Here is a 14072-nt window from a genome sequence, read left to right as displayed (position 1 = left end):
TAGTCTAAAGATAAGTTTGTATTGCTCTGTTCGGTCAAATAAATAAATACAAATCAAAGAAATTATTAGTATTTAAATTTATTGTTTAATCAGTGGTAAATATTATTAGCAGTTTGTTATAACTTGAGTAGTTTTATAATACTTCTAATTATATCAATATTTCTATTATATTAATACTTCTAATTAAAGCTTTGTTGTTATCTTTCTATGGTAGAAAATGAAAATATGTTCCTCAAAAGGAAAAGAGGAATGTCAACATGGAGGCAGTATTGACAGTTACACTTGCTTAGTGATACTTGTTTCAGGAAGAAATAGCAAGTCACTTCTCTTTGCTATAAGAGGAATTTTTGTATGAACAGAAAACACAGGATACTTAGAATTCTGGTGATGCTCCTAAGTGGCTATAACTGCTCTGATAGCAAAAGCGCAGCAATGTATGCGGCTACGCTGTCGATTTCACATATTCAGTATTTGGTAGGTGACAATTCTCAACATTTGTTTGAAATCTTTTACCAGGTATGTCTTTACATTCTGATTCTTACAGTTTTTATCAAATACATGAAACTGGAATATAGTACTTGTGCTATCCCCTGCACTTCCAGATATTTCCATTCTAATTTGTTTTCTAGAGATTCATTATTGCTATTTTCTAATTATACAACACTGTTTCTCATTTGAAATCCTGATTATAAATCTTATCACTAGACTTGCACTTCATTTCCACGTCCTTTAAGATGCAAGTTGGAAGTTACCACACCTACTCGAGTCCTTTAAATTCTCAGTGTTTTGCTTCCACCTAGGTCAAAGTAATTTCCATCTTTTTTTAGCTCATTCTTGTTAACCTTTCCACTTGAGCTCTATGTTCAGCATCATCATTCTGATTGAATACTGAGTCAGTGTGCATCTAGTACTAAGACCAGAGACACATTGTATTTAACCTTCATCTGTGCTTGCTTCTTAGTACCTGTATTTCTCTAACTCTTCTTTGATTTTTATGTTTGTTTCAGTTTGCTTACAACATATAATTTACTCAAAAGTTCTGAAGAATAGATAAGGAGGGGGACAACATTTTTATCCCTAGAAATTCTAATACGTGACACACAGCTAGGCAGAGCATATCCAAACTAAGAATAGACGTTACTAAAGTCCTTCATATTTCTGTCAAATAGGAATACCTCAGAAATCCATTTGAGGAAAATGGTATGATACAATAAGTATTTTATAATGAATTTTATTACAAAATTAAATTTGATTTAAAGTTTTGCAGTTATTTTCTTAGTATTTTGCCTTTTTTTGTCATATTATCTAATGAATGTTTCTGGAAACATCCTGCAATAATTGTTTGATGTGTTATTTTTTCTTTAAATTGGTGTAAGTTACTTGTAAGTGATTGGTCCTCCCTTTTCTAGATTCTGCAGTTTATTTCAAAAGCAGTATTATGCATAAACAAGGAAACAAGTGTTTAGTAGAAGATCAACTGTTTAAATTAATTTGAGAAATATCAGTCCAGGCCATTATAAACATATCACTGCACATGCCTTTCCTCCCCGCCGCCCCCTCCCTCCCCTTATTCATTTCCCTTTCACTTCTGTAACAACTGTTTTCCTAAAAAGAAAGGTGAAGAGTAACTCAAGCAAAAATGATATGGAGTATTCAACCAGAATAGACAACATACTAGGTTTCCTCTATGTCTAAATTAATTGGTTCTGTCACTTCCACACAGGGAATTTACTTGTCTAAAGAGAAGAAAAGATCAGTATTTCTTCTTCTGTGATCTGTAGATCTGAATATTTGAGGAATAATTAGATTTGGGGAGGAGTATTTGATAGACATAAAACCTTTTAAAAAATGAAAAAAACCTCCTGCAGACTGTTGAAAACTGTTCCCAAATAAAAAAATTAAGCTCGTTGTACATCAGAACACCTATTTCTGACCTTTCATAAGATGCCAGCTTTTGAAGAGCTATCAAAAGTCTGATTGCAGACTGCTTCTATAACTTTACAACATTTTTGCTGGTAAGAGTCTGTGATTACTGTAAGGAGCCACATTATTGTGTTTGCATGGAAGCAAATAAAACTTGACTAAGGACTTTTCAGATAAAAACACAGATGTATTATTCATATTGTATATTGGCTGAGAGAAAGAATGGAATCATCGAAACTGACACTTTCCAGATGGGTCAAAGCCATGATTAAAGAACCAGACCAGAAATCAGGGGGGAAATGCCCAGCAGGATTGAAGTGCATTTATGGCATTCTCATGGGCAGACAGAAATGGAGCATTAATGATAAAATCTGCCTTGCAGCGGTTTGGGCATCTGTCCATTGCTTTACCAAATGTTGTAAGTTCAACTTTTTGGGGTTTTAGTTGTTTCTTCCAATCCTTTTAATCTACAGACAGCTCAGAATTTTTAAGTCTTGGGTATTTAACTTTTATGATTTTAATTTTAATGTTACGCATCCCATCTACGCAGCCTGGAAACTTCCTTTGGCTTGGGACTGATATATGCTTTTAACTGGCAATGCAGGAGTTCTTTCTAGTGGTAAATTTGATTTCTCATAACAAAGGAAATCATCAAATGAGAAAATGCTACTTCCTGTCTTGCTGACTTAAGACCAATATTATTGTTGTTATAACCAACAGAATTTGGGAATATGTTTAAAATGCCCATCAATTCCTTTCCCATTCTTGCACTCCTTTTCTATTTATATGACATACACAAAAACATTTACATTTTTATGGTTTTCCTACTTCTCCTTTTTCTTTCTTTTGAAAGCATGAGAGGAAATTGTGTATCTAAGAATTTCTGTGCTACAACAGACAAATCTGACCCTAATTCAGTGTCCTGTTTCCATCAATGGCCAGTACTGTTTGTATAAGGAATGGCTACTGGTGATGCTTTCCTGATTTGTTCTCTAGCCTTTAGAGAACTCCAGGAGAAAGCTCACATATACCATAGATAGTATTTTTGCATTTTAAAGTCTGTGTAAGTTTTTGGTATCCGTGGCATTCTGTAGTAAAATGTTATGGAACTCTTTGCTGCAGGGTGCTGTGAATGCCAAAAACTTAATTGTGTGTTAATGAATAAACGTTCAAAACAAGAGAAGCTAGCTGCTAATTTTATATAACTTCCACAGCTCCTTTATTCAAGAAGACATTGAATATTTATTTCCTATTTGTTCCCTTCAGAACACTCCTGCGTTCATAAACTCCCATAGCATTGCCCTGGGTTGCCTTGAGATACAGTTAGATGAGTTTCTTTTCAGTTTCCCTCTGTCCTCTTTAATGCTAAAGAATCAGAACTGCACACTATTAAATATTTTGGAGGACCACTGCTACGTCTGCACCTACCTAACAGCCTTGACTATTGTAGCATTTCAAAAGGATTTAGGAATACAACTGCTACTAACTATATATACAAATTATTGTATGCATATTGTTTATATGAGAAAGGTACGCAGAAAAAGTCCCCTTAACAAATAAAAAATTCACAAACAGGCCTACTGAACTGGGACTCTCTCAGGCTTTTCCCTTTCTAACCTAAAATATTTTACAGTACCATTGTGTCAGGACACTAACCACACATCTTCAGAAAAGTGAGACTTTGCCTGGACCTTCTCCAGGGATTTAGAACTTCAAACTGTGCTCTGCAATAGCCTTTTTGCAAATTGAGCAGCATGACAGTTTCTTTAATACAGGGATATTGATGTTAAAAAGCGTAACAACTAAACTGTAGCAGGAGTTGGAGCCCACATTGAAGTTGGTTTGGGAAAGTTTACTTGGTGTTCATTTTGTTGCTAAGAGTTTCTATTCTTTACATCAGTGTGGTCACCACACTTCCTTCTAATAGAAAATGTAACTAACTGTCGCATTCCTTCTTTGCCAGCCAAAAAGATACTGCTAGGATATCAGTCCTGCAAAAATATTTTTCTGATGATCTAAATTTTCTAGTTAACTACTGAATGGCTGTGGTCTTTATGGATTTCCTGTGTTTAAGTGCTTTCAGAATTTGAAAGAGGAGGTGGTGGGGAAAGAACAGAACAAAAGAAGATATTAGACTTTCTCTGTACCTGGCAAACATATCTGACAGTCATGTCAAATTTGGCCAGATAGTTACACACATATTAATGTCTGGGTGTTTATACACATGCTTACATATTGCTGAAGTTAAGCTAGCCAAAAAGTGACTCAAAGAAAGCCACATACTAAGCAATTCTGTTTATCCTTGATTTGATTCTGTAATGACATGCAAAGGAACCAACTCGGCAAGATATGGAACACGTATGAGTCTTTGCTAAAGGTCAGAATATTAGTTCAAATATGTATCTCTAAGCTGCTATGTATTAAAATGCAAATTATTCTTAAAACAAAATTGCTAAATTATTAATTTGTACTTCTAACTTTTTCCTGTTTTACTTATTCTTTCCCATTTTAGTCTGGACACTAGGAATCCACCATACCTGTGTTAAACGTTGGTGATGCTGAAAGAAACGTGCAAATAAGAGTTAGTCCTGCAACAAAGAACCAATGATTTATGTCGTAAGAGTTTAGTCCTGAGGAGGAAGGAGTTGTGTTAGTTGCTTTTGCATTTCAGCTGATCGGGGTTGAGTATTTTTAGGCCAGTGATTGAATCAGAACCAGATATTCTCATATTATTTATGTGTTCTTGAGTCAGAATATTAAGAATGGTTTTGTGTTTCTTAATAACATTAGCACTGTTCATTGAAAACAATGGTTACATTTCCAAAGGGCCTCATGTTTTAAGTGCTACATCTTAAATAACTTTGAAACATCATTACATCTGTAAGTATACATTTGGAAATGCATAGAATGTATGTGTATATGCAGTGCTTATTCAGATTATTATTCTTTTTTCTGTAGTTATTTGACATCTTTCTTCCTCTCTGTCCTAGATATGCTAGTTCTGCCATTGACCGCCAAGGAAGCACATCCATGAGGAAGGTAACAATTTATAAATGTACTTTTTTTAAAAAAAAAAAATCCCCAACAGTTCAATTAATTGTCTATTTTTAAAATATACTTAACATCTGAAAATAAAAAGGTAGGAATAATTTCCATACTGAGAAAATAGGTACTGCAACCACAGCAGGTCAGTGTGTATATGCAGTACTTCTAGTTAAGTTTAGTAGGAACCTTAGTATGTGTTCGAAGTTATGTAGTGGTTTGGGAAGAGAATCATAGAAAATGTCTAGATTGGAAGGGAGGTCTGGAGGGAAGGTAGCACTGGAGGAAAAGACAATTTTAAAATCTCTTAAAACATTTAAGTAGTGTGAATACTATAATAGGGAGATATGAGATTAAGATTTTTAAAGGTTTTTATGGTACCAATTTTGAAGGTCTTCAATGGAAAATATCTAGACTTTTTTTTTTTAGTATTTTGACAAATATTTCATGCAAAGGACAAACAACAGAACCTTCATTTATAGAATGCCTATGTGTTCATTCCAACTTAGCACTTTTTTCATGAAGTAGGTGCTAAATAACTTTTTAAAGTTGCCAGATGTCATTCTGCCTCCCAAATATTTACAAAGTGAGGCTAAAGACCAGTGACAATGGTGGAAGATGTATGACTACATTTTCTGCAGTTTGTGAAAACGTGCAATTGTGCTTGTTGATATGCTGCCTCTATCTGCCAATCCCTACCTTGCCAGCTGCCTCCACTGGAAAACAGTTGGACCCGTGGCTGTTCCCAGGGATCCTGGTACTGCAAATAATCTAATACATATAATGGGAGAAAATCAGCACTATGGCCCTGTGATTTGTGCACTTTGCTAGTGAATTCACTGATGGCTGGGTTTGCAACTTGTTAATGGTTTTCCTTAAAAACTCCTAAGGCTCAAACCAGCAGATACATTCAAGCAGTTTCGCATTAATAGGCTTGGTTCCCTTCATCTGACAGGTAACTGAATCTCTCGTCTCCAGGGCATTTTTTTTAAACACAGCATAACTTTTCATTTGGCAATTCTGTGACAGCACTCCTACTACTACACTGTGATTATGTTGAGGTCTCATTAGTTTAACTTCATGTAGGACAACTCTATCACTTTTTTTTTTTTTTCCATGGTGTACTTCTTGTTGGGCTGGGGTGGAAGGGTGTGCATTTTGGTTAACATTCTTTGTGTTGTGGTTTTGAGATGAGAACTTAAATGCTGACAACCACAGTATGTTCTCCCATCATCTGTCTGTTTCCCGTAGCAACTCGGTGTCATTTTGAAGTTGCAAGTTCTGACTGTTTTTTTACAGTGTTTACCACAAAGTTAATTATATAGCAGTTCCTTTATGTCTTAGAATATGAAGCTTGAATTTTGTAAGTTAGCAGTGCTAATTAAGCACTGATTCCCAAGGTATTGCAAACCTTTCCCTTTCTCTAGTTTTCTTGCTTAGAATACATTGTATGTGTGCATAAGCAAAACAGAGTAAGACTAATTAACTTCTGTTTTTAAAAGAGCTAATATTTTCAGCTCTCCTTGATTTGTTGTGCTTGTATTTTCATTATTTTTTAAATTTTTCTGTTGAATGATGCGTATGAGGTTCCAGTGACTATCCTAACGTGTATATCCTTCATTTTTCCCATTTTTCTTCCTGTTCTTTATACTTAATCACATATGAAACCTGTAATTTAATTATAGGGGTTTATTTCATCACTATATTTTTTAGCCTCAATTGTGAACAAATGTGGTGATCTCTTTTTCAGAAGCAGATGCCTGCTCTGTCCTAATGCATTTTTATACAGGAAGAGGAAGATTGAACAGATCGTTTCATTCACAGTCGCCACAGAACTCCAATTGGCACAATATGACTGACCAGTACCGTGGCTAACAATATATCAATTTAAAAAAACAATGTTGCTGTGCATCTTTAATACTTTCTCACAGACTTATTTTAGTTTTTTCATTTTCTGTCTGTTTTTTACTACATTTCCTGTAGCACAGGAGCAAGCATTAATCTTTGTCTTCTCCGGTGCTCAAAACAAAGAGATAAATTTGCAGCTATCAAGTAAATGGAGAATATGTACTGTCTTACAGTGATACAATGCATATACACTTACAGAGCTTGTCACCTGTCAGAATTACAATATTTTTGTGAATCATTCATATACTGTGACTGACTGGGAGAACGGTCTGAGATAAAGAGAACACAGAAAGCTGGTGTTCTCTGAGCCAGCACTCTCAGGAGTCAAGAACTGCTGATTTCCACAAGTCACTAGAAATTGTTCATGCTGTTCAATGCTGTAAACTGGCTAATTTGCAGAAGGGCTACAAACAGGTCTGTGCATGTGCAAAACAACTCCCCCTTCCTTCACTTTTATTTACAAGTGAACTTTGCCTCTCCAATAGTTGGACTCTTGTTTTCAGTTGTTGCCTTTCTATAGTGCTTAAGCCGCAATCCTTTGTTATTCTAAATATTAATTTAATTTTTAAAATTTTAATTATAATCATCAGTTATTTTAAATTTTAATATGTTGAAATTTAAGCACTTATTAAATACATTGTAGCACAGTTCTTATTAATAAGGACTTCTGTAGCATGTGTTTGCTTTTTGACTGCGTGGGGAGGAGCTGCCTAAGGCAGGGTAAGCAGTCAGATGATCTCTGGGAGAAGGCAGTCATACCACAAGTTAAGGTAGCATGGAGACACCCCTATCAGTGACAGAGGTGCCCTTCTTCTAGGCCCTCCACTGAGATGAGTGTTATCTGTCACAAAGGAAAAACATGAAAATGAAAAAGATGGCCCTTTCTATGCTACCCTTTGCCTGGATCTGCTGGTTTATCACACTGTTTTTTCTACTGGTAATGGCAGCATCAGTTACCTATCAGGCAGCTACTTCATTGTAACGTGTAATTTTTCCCCTAGCATTTACATGTTTGAGGTAAATCTTTACCATCTTTTGAGCAGCAGCCCCTGTTTTAAAAGGATTAAATAATGAGATGCTTTTAGGTTTTTCTTAAGAATCTGTAATGATTTTATAATGTAGCCACAAAAGAAAGAATTTATTGTTTTTCTCCTCAGAGTTATTCTGTCAACCTACCAACCTAACAAACTTAATTGTTACCTGTGGTTGGGAACAATTAAAAAATGTGACTTCAACGTGTTATTGAATACATGACTTTAAACATAAACTATATAATGTTTGTGGTGGATATTTCTTTTTGAATGAATATTTGTATAACTATTTCATGTATACCTACAAAGTATCATTCATTTTACTGGATGTTCATATGAGTTTATATCCTTATTTTTCCAATTGTTGCATAACCATTCATGCAAAGAATCTGTAGTGATTTGATTGTCATTGTAATTAATAACTGAAAAAAAAGTCATTTTAATTTTCAGATTTACCACTGTGTTTTATTTATATTTGTAACAGTAGTAAGAGAAAAATGAAAAAAATGAGATCCTGTGATACCCTAAGATAACCATGGATGTGGTAGGGAATGCCAGCTGTTTCATGTTACTACTATTACTGCACTGGTTTTTCATAAATTTTTTTTTTCCTTACAGTCATTCCATTACGCTTCCCTCAGGGTAAAAAGCAGAAAATGGTCAAAAGGTAACTTATTTGGGTTAACATTTTGAAACTAGAAAATGAGAATTCTTCTCTGATAATAAGTGATCTGGATCAAATGCCAAAGTTCAATTTAATTCAAATATTTCTAAATTTGATCTTAAACACCAAAGTAAAATACCAAATTAAAATACCAAATAAATGTGTTATAAGGTATAATATTGCTAGACTTGGTGGTACAATTTCCTCTGACTTAAGTAGAAGAAAGGCAGTATCTGTATTTTTTGCCATTTCCTTCGACTCTCTTTCTTTATCTATTTGTGGCCTATTTGAGACTGTTAAAACAATGAACATATGAAAAATAGTTACAGCATAATAAATTTGTATGAAAGTATATGGCCAGTGAGCTCTCTCTTTTTATTCTATTTGTTGGTTTAGTCTCCTTTCTATGAAAATTTTCCTTTTATTGTACTATATGATTTTAATCCTTCTAAACCTGACCAGGACACAGCACAGTATCTTATTCTAAAATAAGCAAAATGTTAAGAACGTTGTGGAATGTTGCACAAAAAGGATGGTATGTTAATGTTATCTAAATTTCTTCACTCTTTCACAGCTGTAGGAGAAATATAATTCTTGTAGCAATATAAACTTCATTTTTCACAGAAAAATGTCTAATATTTTAAGGAAATTCTGTACAGAGTCTTTTTCAGGAAAAATTATACCATAATTAAGAAAAAAACTGTTCTTATTGATATTTACAAGGCACACTAAAACCTTAAGCCTTTCAATTAGGATGTATGGAAATAACAACAAAAACCCCACCTTTTCCTGGTCCTCTGCCTTTAAACAGGATGCAGTAAAGTTAAAATATTGTTTTCAGTTAAATTCAGGATAGAAGAAATGTAAGCATGTGCATTTTTATGGAAGTGGATGATCTTTCTTTTTTATTGACTATAAATACTGACTATAAAAATTAAGTTTAAAAAATCCCAGAATTTGACAGGCCTTCTATTGCTATAAGTAGTAAGGGAAGATATAGAGAAGTAGTGTTTACATCTGTATACAGATTATATCGTACTCTGAGTTTCAGATTGAGGCCTAAATGAATAAGGTTTTACTTTGGAATTATGATGTCTATCTTAATCAGATAAAAATGCAGCCCTAAGAGGAATGAACCCTCTAGAGATGAAATAATCCGTTACACAAAACAGGCCCTTTTTATTTTGTATTCATGCTGAAACAAAAATTGCAGAGCACTGTTGAATTTGGAAATTGTTCATTCAGTCTCCTCTCCCTGAAACTGGAGAGGATTTGGCTTGAAGGATTTTGAATTGAATCCTCATTAAAAATTAGTAGTGTGTTTATATTGAGAAGAATAGTTCTTTCACTCTTTCACTCAGTGAGATGTCTCACACTATTGTCACGTTCTCAGGGAGCTCTCTAACGAGTGGGAGCAGAAGACGGATTTCCTGCAAAGACTTGGGGCACGGAGATTGTGAAGGCTGGCTATGGAAGAAAAAGGATGCCAAAGGTTATTTCACACAGAAATGGAAGAAGTACTGGTTTATTCTGAAGGATTCGTCCTTGTACTGGTACACAAACCAGAATGTAAGTATAATTTATGTTTGGCAAAAGCCAAAATTAAACCTTAAACTTTATCATTCTTTTGAAAAAAGTCTATTTTTACTACATGGTAGGATATGTTAGTGAAGTGCCACTTTAATTGCCAGGTCTGGGGTTCTCTAGCTGGAAATATTTCAACTGAAATTATTTTTTAAAGTCTACAAAGTCCATGTCCAAGCTTCATAAAATAGCAAATGTTCATGGCACTCTTAAAGAAATGAATACGTCAGTAGTTAATACTTTTCCACAGATATTATTTATTTGGACTAACAATGTGTTCATGTGCAGCTCTCCTTAGTTTCAGTTGTGTGGGGACACGTATACAGTGTAACCATTCATGTTAGTTAAGCATTATGTGCAGCAGACCTGAAATTCTGAATTTGTAGATCTCTTTATCTGAAAGTTATTTTTACGGAGATGTTCCTCTTGGTTTTTGCTGAATTAGTCTGGAGTTTGCAGGTTCTGATATGTAAAATGCTGTTCTTGGTGAAGTGTTATTGAAAATGACTGGGCCTACGCTTGTGCAATCGGCATATATGTAGTTAAAAATAATGGTGGGAAGAAGCCAAAAATTCTTCTGTTTGTATGCATTGAGCCTCAGCGCCTGATCTAAACTGTCTGTGTACAGCCTGCTTTGATTACTGATATTTTAGTACGTATTTTCTACTTTCTTCAAAAGGACAATTTTACTAGCATAATTATCCTCAGTTTTAGTATTTTCTTGTCAGCGCAAAACAGCATATTGTTTCAAGCTGTGGGTGATAAAGGCCATCAGGTTTTGCGTTGTATGTTTTGTTTGTTTGACATTGTTACAAGCAAGGTGGTAGTCATTATGTGTCCCACTGTTTTTCAGTCTGTTGTTTACAGCCAAGCCATAATTCATAGTACACTTCCTAGTACTTTTCCAAAAGCTGGCTGGTGTTAATATGCCTCCTTGCTTTTCCCGGTAAATTACTTCAAAAGAAGCAAAAAGTGACCAGAGATACTGTCTAGTTATTACTTTTCCATTTAATCACTGGTGAGCTCACTGTAGGAACCTCCTCAATTATTATTAGCAGGGCAAATGGTCTGCACAATGGTAACTTCAAAAGGAGGCATCCACAAAACGGTTTGAAAATGTAGACTATATGATGAAGAAACTGAGAATTCTTCTCTGTGGTTGTTGATGTCTTGAATGCTATTTTCAGTGCTGTGTTTGGTGCTGAAAGGTTTTCTGTAATCTTCAGCAAAGGGGAATTAGGATGACTGCAACTCCTTTGAGAAACTGTCAGTTTAGTTACTTCATAAAAATTATTGACATTGTATGATGAAGTAAATACTTTTTTTTTTTTAAGTAAAAACATTATGGAGAAAATATGTTCAGTATTGATTGGATGATTGTTCTTAGTGTAAGACACAAATGGCTACTGCTCACTTCTCTCTTCTTTATGTTCTTCTTCACCATCCCTTTCCCTTCTCTTTTGATAGGATGAAAAAGCAGAAGGATTCATTAGTTTACCTGAGTTCAGAATAGATAGAGCAATTGAATGCAGAAGAAAACAGTAAGTAATATGTCAATTATGTTTATAAATTAAGGGATCGCTCTTGGAAGTATTCTATGTATAGTACTGAAAATTTGCAAACCCAGAGAAGGAAGCTACACAGAAAACCTTGAAATTTGTAAATAATACATAATAGATCCACTTGAGCTTCAGTGTTTCCCTTTATTATGAAACATACAACTTAATGTAAATTCCATAACTCTTTGGTCAGCTTTGCAGACAGCCCAGTTACCATTTCAGTTAAATAAGTAAAGCAAAAAGTAATGAATACGTTAGCCAAGAGATAAAACTTTCTTAAGTTCAGTATAGCCATCTTGATAAATATCAAGTGCAAAAAACAATTACCATAGGAAATACCATTAAAAACATCATAGCAAGGGATGCTGAATGTAATCTCCGTTTTTTCCCTTATGGAGGAAGCTTACTTACCCAATATTGTGTTATTCTCAACTGCTAAAATATTGAGGTTCCATATGCAAAATGAACATTGCATTATTGCTAATGTGCATATTGCTCCTACTGCATTATGATCCCAGTAAAAAAAAGCATATGCTAAGCTTTGCCACCCTTAAGGCATATTTAATAACAGACACTCACTGCAAATTGTTTGCAAGCAGTGTTGGGACTGGAATGCATAGCTGTCAAACAGCAGGTTTAACAGAACAGTTCTAATGCTTTGAGATTAGTGCTTTGACAGTGTCTCCTGAATTACTTGCATGTGTCTTCTGTATGCTGCATCTGGATTTTTAACACTTGCTGCCATGAAGAGCTACAAACTCTCTTACTAAAGCTTTCCTAATTATAACTAAGCATACTGAATTTTTTTGTGCTTTTCCGGTAACTAAATGCAGTTGCAGGAACACAAGTCCTACAACTATGATCACGTATACAATAAAAATACTGAAGATATGAATTACAATAGAGATTACTCATCAGAAAAACACACTTCTTCAATTGCTTGTTCTTGTCGGGAGGCATTATTAATGTCTGTCTGAGAATTAGAAAACGGTGAATTTATACTTCTATTACTCCTTTCAGCTAAGGGTATTGCTATAGAAATTAAACATGAACTGAGCACTGTAACTTCCTCTGAGGAATGAGTAGATATTAATAATGATATTGAACAAAAATACAGGAAAAATAATACCCTTTTGTTAGAATATAAAACACTTAACAAATTTCAGTGAATTAACCAAGATCAAACAGGAGGTCATTGTGCACAGCTAGAAATAGCTTCCAGAGTTTTGCTCTAAGCGTTAGAACACATTTTCTCAGAACACTTCTTAGAGAACAATTTCTGTAGGGTATATGCACAGGAAAAAGTCTGATTAACTAAAACTTTACACACTACTGAAAACTGAGTACCTTCAGGCTTTGAATCCTTTCAAAAAGAGGTAGATCCAGGGGTAAAAGTATAATGAAGATGTTAATAGTATTCCCTTTGTTCGCTGAGCTGAATTTCCCTTTGATTTCTTCGTTCATGCACTATCATTTATATATTTATGCCATCACAAAAACTACACCTTAAATTTACCACTATTTTACCCGCTCATCTGAAAACTGCAGAGAAAGTAAATGCAGTGTTACGCTCACTTACGTTTCAGTATATCCAGCATATGCGAACGGAGGACCCTGCTTGTGTTGCAGCCACCTCTAATCCACAGCCTCTATAAGCACACTTCGAAAGCATTTACCTAGCCTCTGCTATTTGTCTTACCAAGGACAGGACTGAGCATGATTGCCATCGACTGATTCCACTGAAAAGCTAATGGTTCTGGTGAGCCTAGGGAGAACTTCCTGTGGTTTGATTCTTCTGCATTCCCTTTACAAATAAAATTAAGGTGATGGTGACCCATTTTGACCCAACATATTTTGGAAAAGTTCTAACTCATACTTCATTATTCTCTCTGCTAGACTAGAGGGAAACGTTTCAGTTAGGATTTTCTTGCCTCCTTTTCAGGGAGTTAGGGAAAGATGGATTTTACAGGATCCATTCTCGCTTCTTTCCACTTTAGGCTATCTTTTTCATTTAATAGGGGGGTTTTAATAGGTGCTGGAATGTAACCTAAACTTCATTGCAAGCTTGAAACCTGAAAATATAAATCTGGTTTTGTTCTTACTTCTATATGATTGAGTCCATTTTAACATTAATGCAAAAGCTAGTAAAGCAGTTACCTTGACAGTTAAATAAGGACAGGGGAAAGAAACCTAGTTCTTTAATTTTTCTTCTTTTTGGTAGGTTTACTTTCTTTTAAATTAAAATTGCCTGAAAAATCCAGCTAAAATCGCAGCGTTAGTTTTCCTTCAGCTGTCTCAAAAGAAAACTAAGAACATTTTGGTAGTCAGCTTGGATTTCACAGAATCACAGAATGGTTCAGG

The 14072-nt window shown here is 34.7% G+C and overlaps 1 protein-coding gene across 1 annotated transcript in view; it reads left to right on the top strand.

Moving 5' to 3' along the window:
• LOC141748602 (connector enhancer of kinase suppressor of ras 2-like) overlaps positions 1-14072 on the top strand; it is a 209861-nt gene that overhangs the window by 168150 nt on the left and 27639 nt on the right. The window contains exons 15-18 of the mRNA XM_074600940.1: positions 4914-4962; positions 8523-8571; positions 9962-10137; positions 11620-11693. Of these exons, the coding sequence (XP_074457041.1) occupies positions 4914-4962; positions 8523-8571; positions 9962-10137; positions 11620-11693 (348 nt within the window). The remainder of the gene's footprint in view (positions 1-4913; positions 4963-8522; positions 8572-9961; positions 10138-11619; positions 11694-14072) is intronic.

This window comes from Larus michahellis, chromosome 9 (assembly GCF_964199755.1).
Source record: "Larus michahellis chromosome 9, bLarMic1.1, whole genome shotgun sequence".
Taxonomy (NCBI): Eukaryota; Metazoa; Chordata; class Aves; order Charadriiformes; family Laridae; genus Larus; species Larus michahellis.
The sequence above is the reverse complement of the archived record's forward strand: the minus strand, read 5'-3'. Positions and strand labels throughout refer to the sequence as shown.